The sequence below is a fragment of the Geotrypetes seraphini genome, chromosome 10, assembly GCF_902459505.1.
Source record: "Geotrypetes seraphini chromosome 10, aGeoSer1.1, whole genome shotgun sequence".
Classification (NCBI taxonomy): Eukaryota; Metazoa; Chordata; class Amphibia; order Gymnophiona; family Dermophiidae; genus Geotrypetes; species Geotrypetes seraphini.
In genome coordinates, this window is record NC_047093.1 from 85576524 (window position 1) to 85588830 (window position 12307).

At 46.4% G+C, this 12307-nt stretch overlaps 1 protein-coding gene across 2 annotated transcripts in view; it reads left to right on the forward strand.

Annotated features, from left to right (window-relative positions):
- Positions 1–219: 219 nt before the first annotated feature.
- ASTN2 (astrotactin 2) overlaps positions 220–12307 on the forward strand; it is a 1902914-nt gene continuing 1890826 nt past the window's right edge. For both annotated transcript variants that reach the window (XM_033961675.1, XM_033961676.1), the window contains exon 1: positions 220–602. In XM_033961675.1, the coding sequence (XP_033817566.1) occupies positions 284–602 (319 nt within the window). In that variant the 5' untranslated portion in view covers positions 220–283. The remainder of the gene's footprint in view (positions 603–12307) is intronic.

The following is a 12307-nucleotide window of genomic DNA, read 5'->3' on the forward strand; positions in this document are numbered from 1 at the left end:
CCTGCAGGGCTGGAGAGCGCAGGATGTCCTGTGCCTAGCAGGGGCAGGCTGTGCAGAGGGTTAAAGGGGTCGGGCGGCAGAGGGATGCAGCTGCAGGGGATTGGGCGTTGCCAGGCGACGCGGGGCTGAGGGGGCGGGGCCAGGGCGCTTGGCTAAGCGGCTGTGCTGTGTGCCGAGCCCGCCAGGCTGCGCTCGGTGCCGGCGCCGTGCACTCTGCCCGTCTCTTTCGCTCCAGCTGCAGCGCGCCCTCCCTCCTCCGCTCTCCCCTCTCTCCCCCCCCAGCATGCTCGCCGCCGCCTCCCCGCTGCTCCTGGCGGCGCTGATGCTGACCTGCGGGCCCGGCCGGGGCTCCGGAGCGCAGCCCCCCGCCAGCCCCCCGCCGCCGCCGCCGCCGTGCCGGCTCAAGACGGTCACGGTGTCCACGCTGCCCGTGCTGCGCGAGAACGACATCAGCTGGAGCGGCTCGGCGGCGCCCTCTCCCTCGGGCCCCGGTGGAGGTCCCCCCGAGTCCCGCCTGCTGCTCTTCGTCCGCAACGAACTGCCCGGCCGCATCGCGGTGCAGGACGACCTGGAGAACACGGAGCTGCCCTTCTTCACCGTGGGTAAGAATTACCTTCCTACGCCCCAGGGTGATTTTTAGGGGGGCGGGGATGCACAGGTGGTGGAGCAGGTGAAGGGAGGTTTAATCAAATCAAGGCACGTGGGGTGCACGCGATGGCAGAGAGGGTCCGTGACCTGGGCAAAGGAGACAGAGGGGGGGGGGGGGGAGGGAGAAGCACGCGCCAAGGCGAGGAGTCAGAGTTCAGGTGCGGAGGCTGGTGAAGGGAAATGCCTAGGGTGAAGCAGAAGGACCGATGCTGACTGGGACAGATGGTCTGGCACGAGGACAAATGCCACGGGGAACATGAGGAAGTAAGGGCAGCTGCTGTGATGAATGGAGGGGTGGAGGGGGGGGGGTGAGAAGGAAAAGTTCCCAAGGTAAGTTGTGTGTGTGTGTGGGGGGGGGGGGGGGGGGGGTGATTTCCTGAGAAACAAACTGTGGCTGATAGAGAGATGCTGTATGAGTTTAGAAATATGGCAAAAGTGGAAAGTCAAGGGGTACTAAAATTTTCGGTATTGGCCTTGGGATGAGTACAAAGGAAGAGGTTTAGGTACATTTTAGAGGATAATGACCAGTACTGAGGTTCAGTGTAATAGGGACTAGGCACCAGGATCTGGATTCTAGTCAGGATCATGGGAATGAACAGACAGCGACAAGTGCATTAGTCTGTTGGGTTATTGAAAAATCCTGCAAAGGCTAATAGGGTGGGAGATGTGGAGAGGGGCAACGAGGGAGAGATGGTACCTAGTGAATAGTCCGTACTTATCAATCCAGTGTCCTCTTCTGGCATCCTTCGCTATGTTTGGCTTATTCTCCTTGCCCTGTGCTGTATCTCTTTTGCCAGGGAAGGGCTCTGTGAGGGAGGAGGGAAAAGACTTTCAGTGTTGAAAGATGATATTGGTGAGGAGATTCAACACTTGATTTAAAAAAAAAAACAAAAAACATTTTCTACTACTGATCTTTCTTTCTGTAATTGTATTTTGAATCTGGGTGTCCCAGGTGCATTTCTGGTAGAGCTGTGTGTATTCTTGCTTTCCATACTACGTGTTCTAATAAGTCTCAGGTGGATGCTGAGGTTCATAAAACAGAGTCTCTCTGGGAGAAGAGAAAAGAATCTTGGGGCAGGCTTTCCGGCCAGGAAGAGTAACAATTACCTAAAACTTTTTAATTTATGTGATTACTTCAGAAATTATGTTGTTTATACTGCTTTATTTGACTCTTCTTCCTTGCCTTGAGCATTTTGAGCAGAAAATTATATTTGATAAGAGGTGGGGGGGGAAGAGTGTGATTTATTGACTTTTGTTGAGCCTGCTTTTGTTTTTGACTGTTTTGGTCACATTGTGCTTCTTTTGTCTTCTCCTCCTTCCTGCTTTCTTTAACAAAGATTTTCTTTGGTATTCTCTCAATACACCTGTTCATGTTAAACATTGTTTTGTTGTGTTTCTTATTTCTGCCTGTGGAGACATTCAGAAAGAAAATTAGAGAGCTGACAGAGTTCAAGCATTCTGCTTGCAGGGATCCCCATAGATGTGCACTGGCAGGAAGCCGGAGATGTCTTAATCCTTTTTTATAAGCAAAGTTTGGTTCCTGGGTCTCTCAGGTCCAGTTTTGCTGGACTTATCTATAACAGTGGAAGCTTGCTTAATACCGCCTCTTAGTTTGTGCTTTTATTCTCTGTTTGTAAGTTTGGGATATTTAAGCTCAGGCATCTTGTCATGTGTGGCTTCTGGACTTCCTGGTTTAAAGCTGAGGTCTGTTGCTTTGGTGACCGCTGGGAGGATGATTGACTCCCTACCCCTACCTCTCTCTTGAGTTCAGCACTATTAGGCCCCCTTTTATCAAGCTGCATTAGGGATTTTTATCGCCGGCCATGAGCGTCCTATGAGCGTTGGAGCTTTTACCACAGTTGCCGGTGATTTAAAAAAAACACAAACAAACCCTAACGCAGCTTGATAAAATAGGGCCTTGGTGAACTCAAGGTTTGAGGATTTTTATGGAGGGATTCAGCTGCTTTTTTAAATTTTTTTTTAGAAGTGAAAGTGCTACATTGTTTATCTCTAAAGAACTTAAAAGACATTTTGTAAATTCTTTTTTCCCTGTTACATTTTTAATCCCCCCCCTCACCCACATATATATATAAACTTCCCTAAATGAGGATAAGTGAATCCTTGGTTCTGTTAGCCTCTATTTTTCCTTTCCTTTCTACATAGATTAGTGACAGTATAACTCCTCAGATAGAAATGATTTTTCTTTAGTGTGGCTCTGTGCTCCCTGGGGCTTTGGCTCTGATTTCTGGGCACGTTTTGTGTGTTTCATTAGCCGCTGGCTTTCTCTGCTTCCCTCTCTCTCTCTGGTCACGAACACTGCCGTTCTCAGAATACTTGCCTGGCATCATATTAAGGGAGGCTGAGGAAGAAAACAGTATATTTCTCCCCAAACACGCCTCCCTCCGAACTAGTTTTCTAATCATGTGCCTAATAGGTTGGCATTTAGGATCAGTACATACCTAAATATGCTATAATGTAGCATAAGTGATAAACTGAGACAGGCCCTGCTCTGTCATCCTCCTGCTAACCCAGAGTGGATGCATCTGTATTAAACAGATGAGAGCTGAAGCCTTGTTTGCTTGGGGCATTCAGTCTGTACATGTTTGTGGATGTTTGTGCTGTGAGGTCGTGTGCTGTGGAACTGATTTCTGTGATAAGCAATAGAACTGGGTTCTACCTGCCTGATATGCCTTCTAGGGCTTGTTGGTTAGACCCAGTATCTCAACAGTATTTGCGTGCACCGTCTGCTGTGTTTCAGCCCTGAGTACACAAGAAGCGCATATTCACTGGCTGTTGCGAACGGTGGTGGTGGGTGGCTGGGCTGCTTATAGAAAAGACGTACAATCCATGTACCATATAGCATATGAAAGAGATGATTTTAGAATCAACTGTATAAGTGGATGTGGCAAGTATATGTATAAAAAGTGGCAATTTAAAAAAGAACAGTATATGTATTCTTTCCCTACTAAAATTGTATCATATATGTACAGTCAGCAATGGCAGGTACATGTATATATTGATGCCTGCTTTAGAACAGACATAAATAAACATATGTGTTAGCTAGGGTATCCTGTACTCTGATCAACCCCCTTCCTGGAAAAGCTTATTTTATACATGTATAAAAGTATATATAGGATTGCTCTCTGAATATATTTTTATATCTATACGAACAGCCAAAAAATTTCTTCTCTGCAGGAATGCAGAAGCTAGTTGAACAATGCATTAAATGCGTCATCTTGCATGGGGACTAAGTGGAAAAGTGATATGTTCAGTTGCTCACAGTTACTTCTATTAAAGCCGTTATATGTAATTTGCCTTTACTTTTTGATTTACTTTCGTATATGATGGTGAATCTTGCATAGCCCGTTTTCTACACTTAGAGAGCTTCTTAAAAATTCCTCTCTAAAAGTGTCATTAGCAAGCCAGGGTCCTACTATGGCAGGTAGCCATACATCCCTGCTCTAGACTTCCATGCCACAAGGGGCCCCATGACTGCCTCAAACTCATGAAGGCAAAGCCTGCTGGCAGGATCTTTAGAAAGCAGTATTCGTCTCTCCACATACCAGTTTTTCCACATATTCATCACCATAGGACTCTTAGGGACCCCTGTAGAAGACATCTTGTTGAAATGCGGACCGTGTTGGGTCCTGCACTATTAGCGGACTAGGTCCTTTTGATTTGTATGTGGATTATTTACTATTTTTTCAAGTGGATTATATTATTGTAAATTTGGAACTTTGACTCTTTCATTAAAGTCCATTTCAGAATCATCGTCATTCCACAGAACATAAGAACTGCCATCTCCGGATCAGACCCATGGTCCATCGAGTCCGGTGATCTGCACATGCAGAGGCCCAGTCAGGTGTAAACTGATAGTCACCCATATCCCTCTATGCCTCTCGTAAGGAGATGTGCATCTAATTTGCCTTTGAATCCTAGCACAGTGGATTCCATAATAACCTCCTCTGGGAGAGCATTCCAGGTGTCTACTACTCGCTGCGTGAAGCAGAACTTCCTGACATTTGTCCTGGACTTGTCCCCCCTTAGCTTCAAACCAGTTTTTTTTGTTTCTCTGGCAGGATCTATAGCACACTGTCCGGCTTCTGTGCTGGGCCTTTCTTGTCTAACACCAGTTCTGAGCAAACCACACGCTAGAAATAGAGCATTACCAAGGCAATGAGAAATATTGCACTCAGCCCAACTGAGCCAGCAGTGATGATTTTCTGCCAGGGCATGCCAGGTTGCTGATCAACCTGGAAACAAACAGAACTTAATTCAGTTTTCATATTCTCTTTGGATTGGAAGGTGGAACCCTCCTCTTCCTCTAACTCTGGCTGCTATCCAGTATCTTTATTTTTAGAAAAAGGGTTGGGGGCAGAGAAAATGAGATTGAAAGGATAGAGAAAGGAGGCGGGGGACAAAAGATTCAGACAGATGCTCAAGGTGCATTCTTAACACCGGATTTTATATAGGTCCCCCAAAGATGAGCATGCAAATCTGGGTGCAGATCACAAATCTCTTTGTAAACAAATTATCTAATTAGATGTTAATAATAATTGGTGTTAACAAGCACTCAACTGGCAGCAAGTAGCAGTTATTGGCAGTATGTAGAAGAGGCTCCTGCCTGGTTAAGCACGACTGATCTGGCCATACCACAATATCCAGTGTTTTTTAACTAGCTGGTACCACTGAATATTCCACCTAACCAGCCATTCCCTACCCACCTATGTTAGGGGTAGTCTGGGATGGAGCATGGATAGAGCCAGTGCTTATCAGGTTAATGGTGATATTCAGTCCAATAATCAGCTGAGTGGATAAAGTTAGGACAGCTGAAAGGTTTTCCTACAGAGTTAACTAGCACCATTCTCAATCAGCACTGTTTAACTTTAGGATTGTTACACTAACTCTGGAGGATGGACATGCCCTGGCGTTGAATATCTGGGGTTAATTTAGCCCTGCAGTAGTGAGCTTACCATCATAGGCTAACTAATAGGGGCATAATCAAAAAACAAAAACATCCAAAAAACCACCTAAGTCGGCACTTGGATGTTTTGCTCCCCAAAACATCCAAGTGCCGATTTTTGAAACTAGAAATTTGGATGGCTTGTGGGTAGTTCATCTTCCAGAATGTCTAAGTCTAAAAGAAGCGGGTAAAAGGCGTGTTATGGGCAGGTTTGGGGGCAAGTTAGATTTGGATGTTTTGTAATGATAATCAAACCTTTTGCAAGACATTCTAGATGGATCTTAGATGTTTTTGGCTAGACCTGTTTCACAAGCCTCTAAGTGTCAAAAAGGCACCCAAACTGATCACATGACCACTGGAGAGCTTGACCCCCCCCCACACACACACTCCCCCAGTGGCCACTGACCCCCTCCCATCTCCCAAATTTCTAAATAAAACAGTATATACCTGTCTGTAGAACAGCAGTATCTGGTATGGGAAAGCCTAGTACAACATCACATAGGTGTCTTAAGTAGCCTAGTGGGTGGGCTAGTGCAGTATTTCTCAACTTCTTCAAGCCAACATCTTTCTCTGTTCCTCCACGAGTCCAACATTTCTTCCTCTCTCCTTCACCCCTATTGGCAACAGATCTCCCTCTCTCACTGCCCATCTGTCTTGAGAGATCCAGGCATTTCTCCCACCCCCTCTACTGCTATATCCAACATTTCTCCCTCTCTCATCCCCAGATCATGTGCAGCATTTTTCATCACTGCCCACCAGCCCCATGCCCATTTCTCCTTCTATCACCCCTTTCCAACACCTTGCCACATCTCTCCCTCCTTCACTATGCCCAACATTCCTCCCCCTTGCATCCCTTTCAATCTGTCCCTCTGATCTCTCTCCTCCACCAGAACCAACATTTCTCCCTCTCATCCTTCTATTCCCCATGCATCTCTACTGCACTCTTCTCTCTCTCTCTCTGTATGCCCAGTTTTCCTTTCATCCCCCATGTGCACCGTCTCTCACTCACACATTCATGCCCAACAATTCTCCCTATTCCCTCCCTCCTATGTCCCAAGTTAGTGCTCCCTTCTTCCCTCCCTTCTGTGTCACTCCCTTCCTTCTGTGTTGAGTTTGTGTCCCCCTTCCTGCCTTCCAGCCTTTGTACCAAAATTAAGTTGTATGCCAGGGATCCCTGCCTGCCTGCCCCCACTGAAACTGCTGCCAGAAATCCATCCTTCCCTGCCTGCCTTCCCACCTGCACCCCGCCCCCTAAGCCGACCTAGCTACTTGTTGGAGCCACACTTGTTCCCTCTACCCCCAGTGAACTCTATGCAGGGATGGCACGAGCAGCGATGCACACCCTGCACATGGCTGACCCACAAGATTTCTCTCTGGGTCAGCGGAGGTAGCAAGTGTGGCTCCAACAAGTAACTGGGTTGACTTTGGGGGGGGGGGCAGGGAGGGAGGGAGGGATCCTGGCAGCAGCTTCAGCGGGGTAGGGGTGGGGGCAGGCAGGGAACCCCGGCAGCAGAGGCTTCTACTGATGGGCGGGGAATATCCTCCACAGCGGCAAGGCCGCATACCCCCAACAAGCGGCCAGCGTACCCCTAAGAGTACACATACCGCATGTTGAGAAACAATTTGCTAGTGAACCATAGAGAGGAGGAGCCAGGCCCATAAGCCCCTCTAACCCGTACATGTCTCTAACCTATCCATTTTTGTAGTTCTACACTTAACCCTTTGTATCTTAAAGTACATCTGTCCTTATCTAAAAATATATATTCCCTTGATTTTTTTTTTTTGTTCCATATTTTTATTGAAATTTTTTTTTTTGTCCTTTACAACAAAAAGAAAGATAAGGAATTCATCAAAGATAATATGATACAGAATAAGTAACATAATGCTGCATCATTTGTCCACATAAGTTACTATCATCTAACAGCAAGTGTATATGAAGTATTCCCTTAAGAACATAAGAAATGCCGCTGCTGGGTCAGACCAGTGGTCCATCATGCCCAGCAGTCCGCTCACGCAGCAGCCCTTTTGGTCAAAGACTGGCCCTACCAGCGTACATCCTTGTTCAGTAGGAACTTGTCTAACTTTGTCTTAAATCCCTGGAGGGTGTTTTCCCCTATGACAGCCTCCGGGAGAGCATTCCAGTTTTCCACCACTCTCTGGGTGAAGAAGAATTTCCTTACGTTTGTACGGAATCTATCCCCTTTCAACTTTAAAGAGTGCCCTCTCATTCTCCCTACCTTGGAGAGGGTGAACAACCTTATCTATTAAGTCTATCCCCTTCAGTACCTTGAATGTTTCAATCATGTACCCTCTCAATCTCCTCTGTTTGAGGGAGAAGAGGCCGTTTCTCTAATCTTTTGCTGTACGGAAGCTCCAACCCCTTAACCATCTTAGTAGCTCTTCTCTGGACCCTCTCGAGTCCTTCTTCATGTACGGCGACCAATGGTGTACGCAGTACTCCAGGTGAGGGCGCACCCTGGCCCAGTACAGCGGCATGATAACCTTCTCCAATCTGTTTGTGATCCCCTTCTTTATCATTCCTAGCATTCTGTTTGCCCTTTTTGCCTTGATTTTAATTGTTATGTATGCCACATAGAAATTTGATAAGCGGGTAAACAAGGCATCACAGCTTTAAGGTGCACCCTATTTATGCCAGAGGTTTTGAGTTATGCCATAATGGTGCCTAACTCAAAAACTTGCCTACAGTTCACCCCCTAATCATGCCTAGAGAATGACACATGGACAAAGTTTGTCCCCGTCCCCACTCCATCCCTGTGAGCTCTGTCCACATCCTCGCCTCAACCTTGCCCCATCCCTTTGAGCTCTGTCCCTGTGAATTCACTTTAATCCCATCTGCCCAAGCCTCAAACAGTTAAAATCATTTTATTAAAGTACTAGTCTTTAAGCCCGTTACATTAACGGGTGCTAGAGTAGATGTCTGTATGTATGGTGTGTTGTTGTTTTTTTTATTTGTCTCTCTCCCTGGACGCTGTCTGTCTGTCATTCTTTGTGTCTGTAACTCTCCCAGGTCCCCTGTCCGTGCGTCTTTCTTTCTTTCTTTCTGTCTGTCTCCCTGGCCCCCCCTGCTTGCCAAATCAGCCCCCTTTCACCTCTCCCCCTGTTGTGCAATGCCTGCCTGCTTCGTGGCCCCCCTTCTGTTCCTCCCTCCCCCCGATTGCTGTCTGCCCCCAGCACAACTCTCCCCCCAAAGCAGCCCCCTTTCCCCCTGTTGTGCAATGCCTGCCTGCTTCATGGCCCCCCATCTGTTCCTCCCCCCCGATTGCTGTCTGGCCCCAGCACACCCCTCCCCCCAAAGCAGCCCTCTTTCCTGCCTGCTCCATAGCCCTTCTTTTTCGCTTCCCCTCCCTCCATCCACCCATCCAATACGTTCTTCCCCTTCCTCCATCCACCCATGGTTGCTGCCGCCGCTGCCGCTCCTGTTCAAAGCAGCCTGCTTAGGTTCACGAACAGCTGTAGTGAACCTCGCAGGCTGCTCTCCATGTTCCCTCTGACGCAATCGCCCTGCTTCTTTGGGCAAAAAAAGTAAGTTCACCCTCTGCTGGATACCACTTCTGGCCTCACCTGAACTTACTTTAATATCCCTGGGGCTCTAGTGGGGACAAAAGTGAATTCAGGGGAAAAAAATGTGCTTTCCTCCCTCCCTCCTTCTGGAGCCAGCCAATCCCACAAAGGCCTGCTCGTGGCCTTTCCTTTGCCGGGTCCCTCTATGTGATGCAACTTCCTGTCTTCGTGAAACAGGAAGTTTCATCATAAGGACAGAACCTGGCAGAGGGAAGACCATGAGCGGGCCTGTGTGGGATCAGCTGGTTTTAGAAGGCATGAACTTTTTGCCGGCAGGAGGAAGGGAGGAAAGAAGCTTGGGGAGTGGTAAGCATGGGCTTTTTCCCCCCATAGGAACAAAGCTTTTTGCCACTCCTGCAGAACAGTGAAAATCTTTGCTCCCACATCCGTGATAAACAGCACAAATTTTTCCCATTCCCGTGATTTTACTGTGATTTACCATTATTCTCTAATCACACCCATTTTTAAATATGTGCTGTGCATTAGACATCTAACTTTTATAGAATTACGTCTAGCAAATTGTGCGCCTAACTTTCAATTAACTCCTATCAATGTGAATTATGAGGTACCAAGTGTCAATTATCAGTGTCTATTAAGCTTATTAATTAAGTTGGAGCCTACATTTGCTAGGCTCGCCGATGTAGGTGCTTAACTTTAGACGGACTTTTTGGAGGTGAAAAGTGGCAAATCCCAGTGCTGCTCCTTGTGACCTTGGGCATGTCACTTAATCCTCCATTGCCCTGGGTACAAAGTATTTGCATGTATGTAAACCACTTTAAATGTGTAACCAGAAAAGGGCAGTATACAAGTCCCATTCCCTTTCCCTTTATAGAATCAGGGCCTATGTTTTCCAACCCTTCCCCCCACCCCGATATTCAGACTGTGGGAGATAGCCAGTCCACAGAGATACTGGAAATTCAATGTCAGTGATCAACATTGAATTTCCAATCTATTTTTGGCTAACTGAAACATAGCCAGCTAGGCCAATATTTAGCAGCTAGCTGGCTAAGTCTTAATGGCCAAAGATAGACCAGCCTTTTAGGAGGCTCTATCTGGCTGCTGAATATTGGCAGTGATTAACTATGCTGCGCGAAATAGCTGTACACCAACCAATCTGGCTATCTCCCATTGAATATCACCAGATACAGTGGCACAGTAAGTAGAGCAGACTGCTCTGGGCACCATCTTTGCTGGGGCGCTGGCGCCTCTTCTCCTTTCCACTCCCCACATATTTCTTTAAATGTTTGCCGATGTGAGCAATATCTTCTGCCTGCTACTTGTGCCGGCCTTGGCTCACTTCTGACATCACTTCCTGGTTGCGAGTCCAGAACGGAATGTCAGAAGAGAGCGGAAGCCAACACGAGCAGTATGCAGAAGATGCTTCTCGTGCCAGTGAACATTTCAAGAGGTATGCAAGGGGTGAGGAAATGCTCAAGTGGCAGAGGGTAGGGAAGAGCAGGGAGGCATGCCTTGGTTGCCAATCTCCCCACCTATGCGACTAACCAGATAGCTAACTATGTGCTGTTTAATCAGCTGGGAGCCATTCTCAGCTACCTAAATAGCACTGAATATCAAGCCTTGTGCCTACCTTTATGTGAATATACTCTGGGACAATTTTATGTGTGCTTACTTAAGTGTGTAAAATGCTGTTGTACATTTTTATGTTGCTTATGCATTTACTCCATAATGTAAACACTATAAATAACATAATACAAATAAAATATGCAAAATAAAAATGATATAATAAACAAAATAAATGCCTTTATATGGAAACATGACCCATTGCAATAGTACCGCAAAATTACCACTAGGGGTCACCTGCACCATTTTGGAAGAAGGCATCTGCAAGAGTAGGAATGACTGGAGATTGTTCCTGCCTGCAAACCAGAAACAAGAGAACTCCACTAAGGTAGGCTTGGGGGTCATGTAGGAGGAGGGGAAGGGGGTTCAGCCATTATGGGGTCATTATGGTTGGGGAGGGGTATTGGTTGGGTTGTTATTAGTGAGTGCTTGTTTGTTAGGGATTGAGCCTATTTATTACTACATTAGAGTGCTCCAACCGATGTTAGTGCCTTTAGCATATGTTAAGGATCAAATTACATGGTTATTTATCCACACTATGTCCATAAGTGTGGTAAAAAGTGGCCTCAGTGCACCTTTACATGGGTCTTACCCCTGCACTGAGGCCATTTTTAACGCAACAGTAAAATGGCTGGGAAATCCTATTTTCTGTATTAATGGCCACACGCTCATTTTCCCATTAGAGTATGGCCATTAGGGCTCCTTTTACTAAGGTGCGTTAGGGCCTTAACGCGCGGAATAGCGCGCGCTAAATTGCCCCACGCGCTAGACCTTAACGCCAGCATTGAGCTGCATTATTCTAGAAGCATACTGCGTGGTTTAACACGCGGTAATTTTGTGCTTGCGCTAAAAACTCTACGCACCTTAGTAAAAGGAGCTCTTAGTGTGTGAGCTCCTACTGCCATCTATTTTGTAGACAGTAAGGGCTTATTTTCTAACCCTGCTTTAACTGGTTATCATGTAGCTACACTAACTGATTAATGTGGAACATGCCTAAACTCCACATGCAATCTGTCCCAGATTATTTTTTGGCGCATGAGAAGCATGCGCAGAGTGCAAAATTACTGTAGGGCATCTGAGTATGACCTTTAGTAAGCTTCTTTTTATTTTATTTTTTATTTTTTTACTGCGGTAAGCACACACTAATGCTTGCCACAGTTTAGTAAAGGGACCCTTCATTTTCTGTTTTTCCTTTGGGGGAGCCACTTGCGAAAATCATGCAAGACAGCTAGTGAGGTAAAGAATCATTCAAATCGTCTCATTGGCAATTTCACCATAGCAAAATTAGCTTGTAAAAAGTGATCTTAGTACATCCTTAATCGGGTCATTCCCATGTGCTAAGGCTGGAGTAAAATGACCGATTTTTCTATTTTCCCAATTAATGTTCATGTGTTAATTTTCCCAATGCTGTGTGGCCATTATGCATTAGCCTCTACTTTTACCTATTTTGTAAGTGGTCGTGTGCTAAACTTGCACTAATCAATTAGTGTGCAGCATTGCCCACACACTAAACGATTAGTAGAACATTCTCCA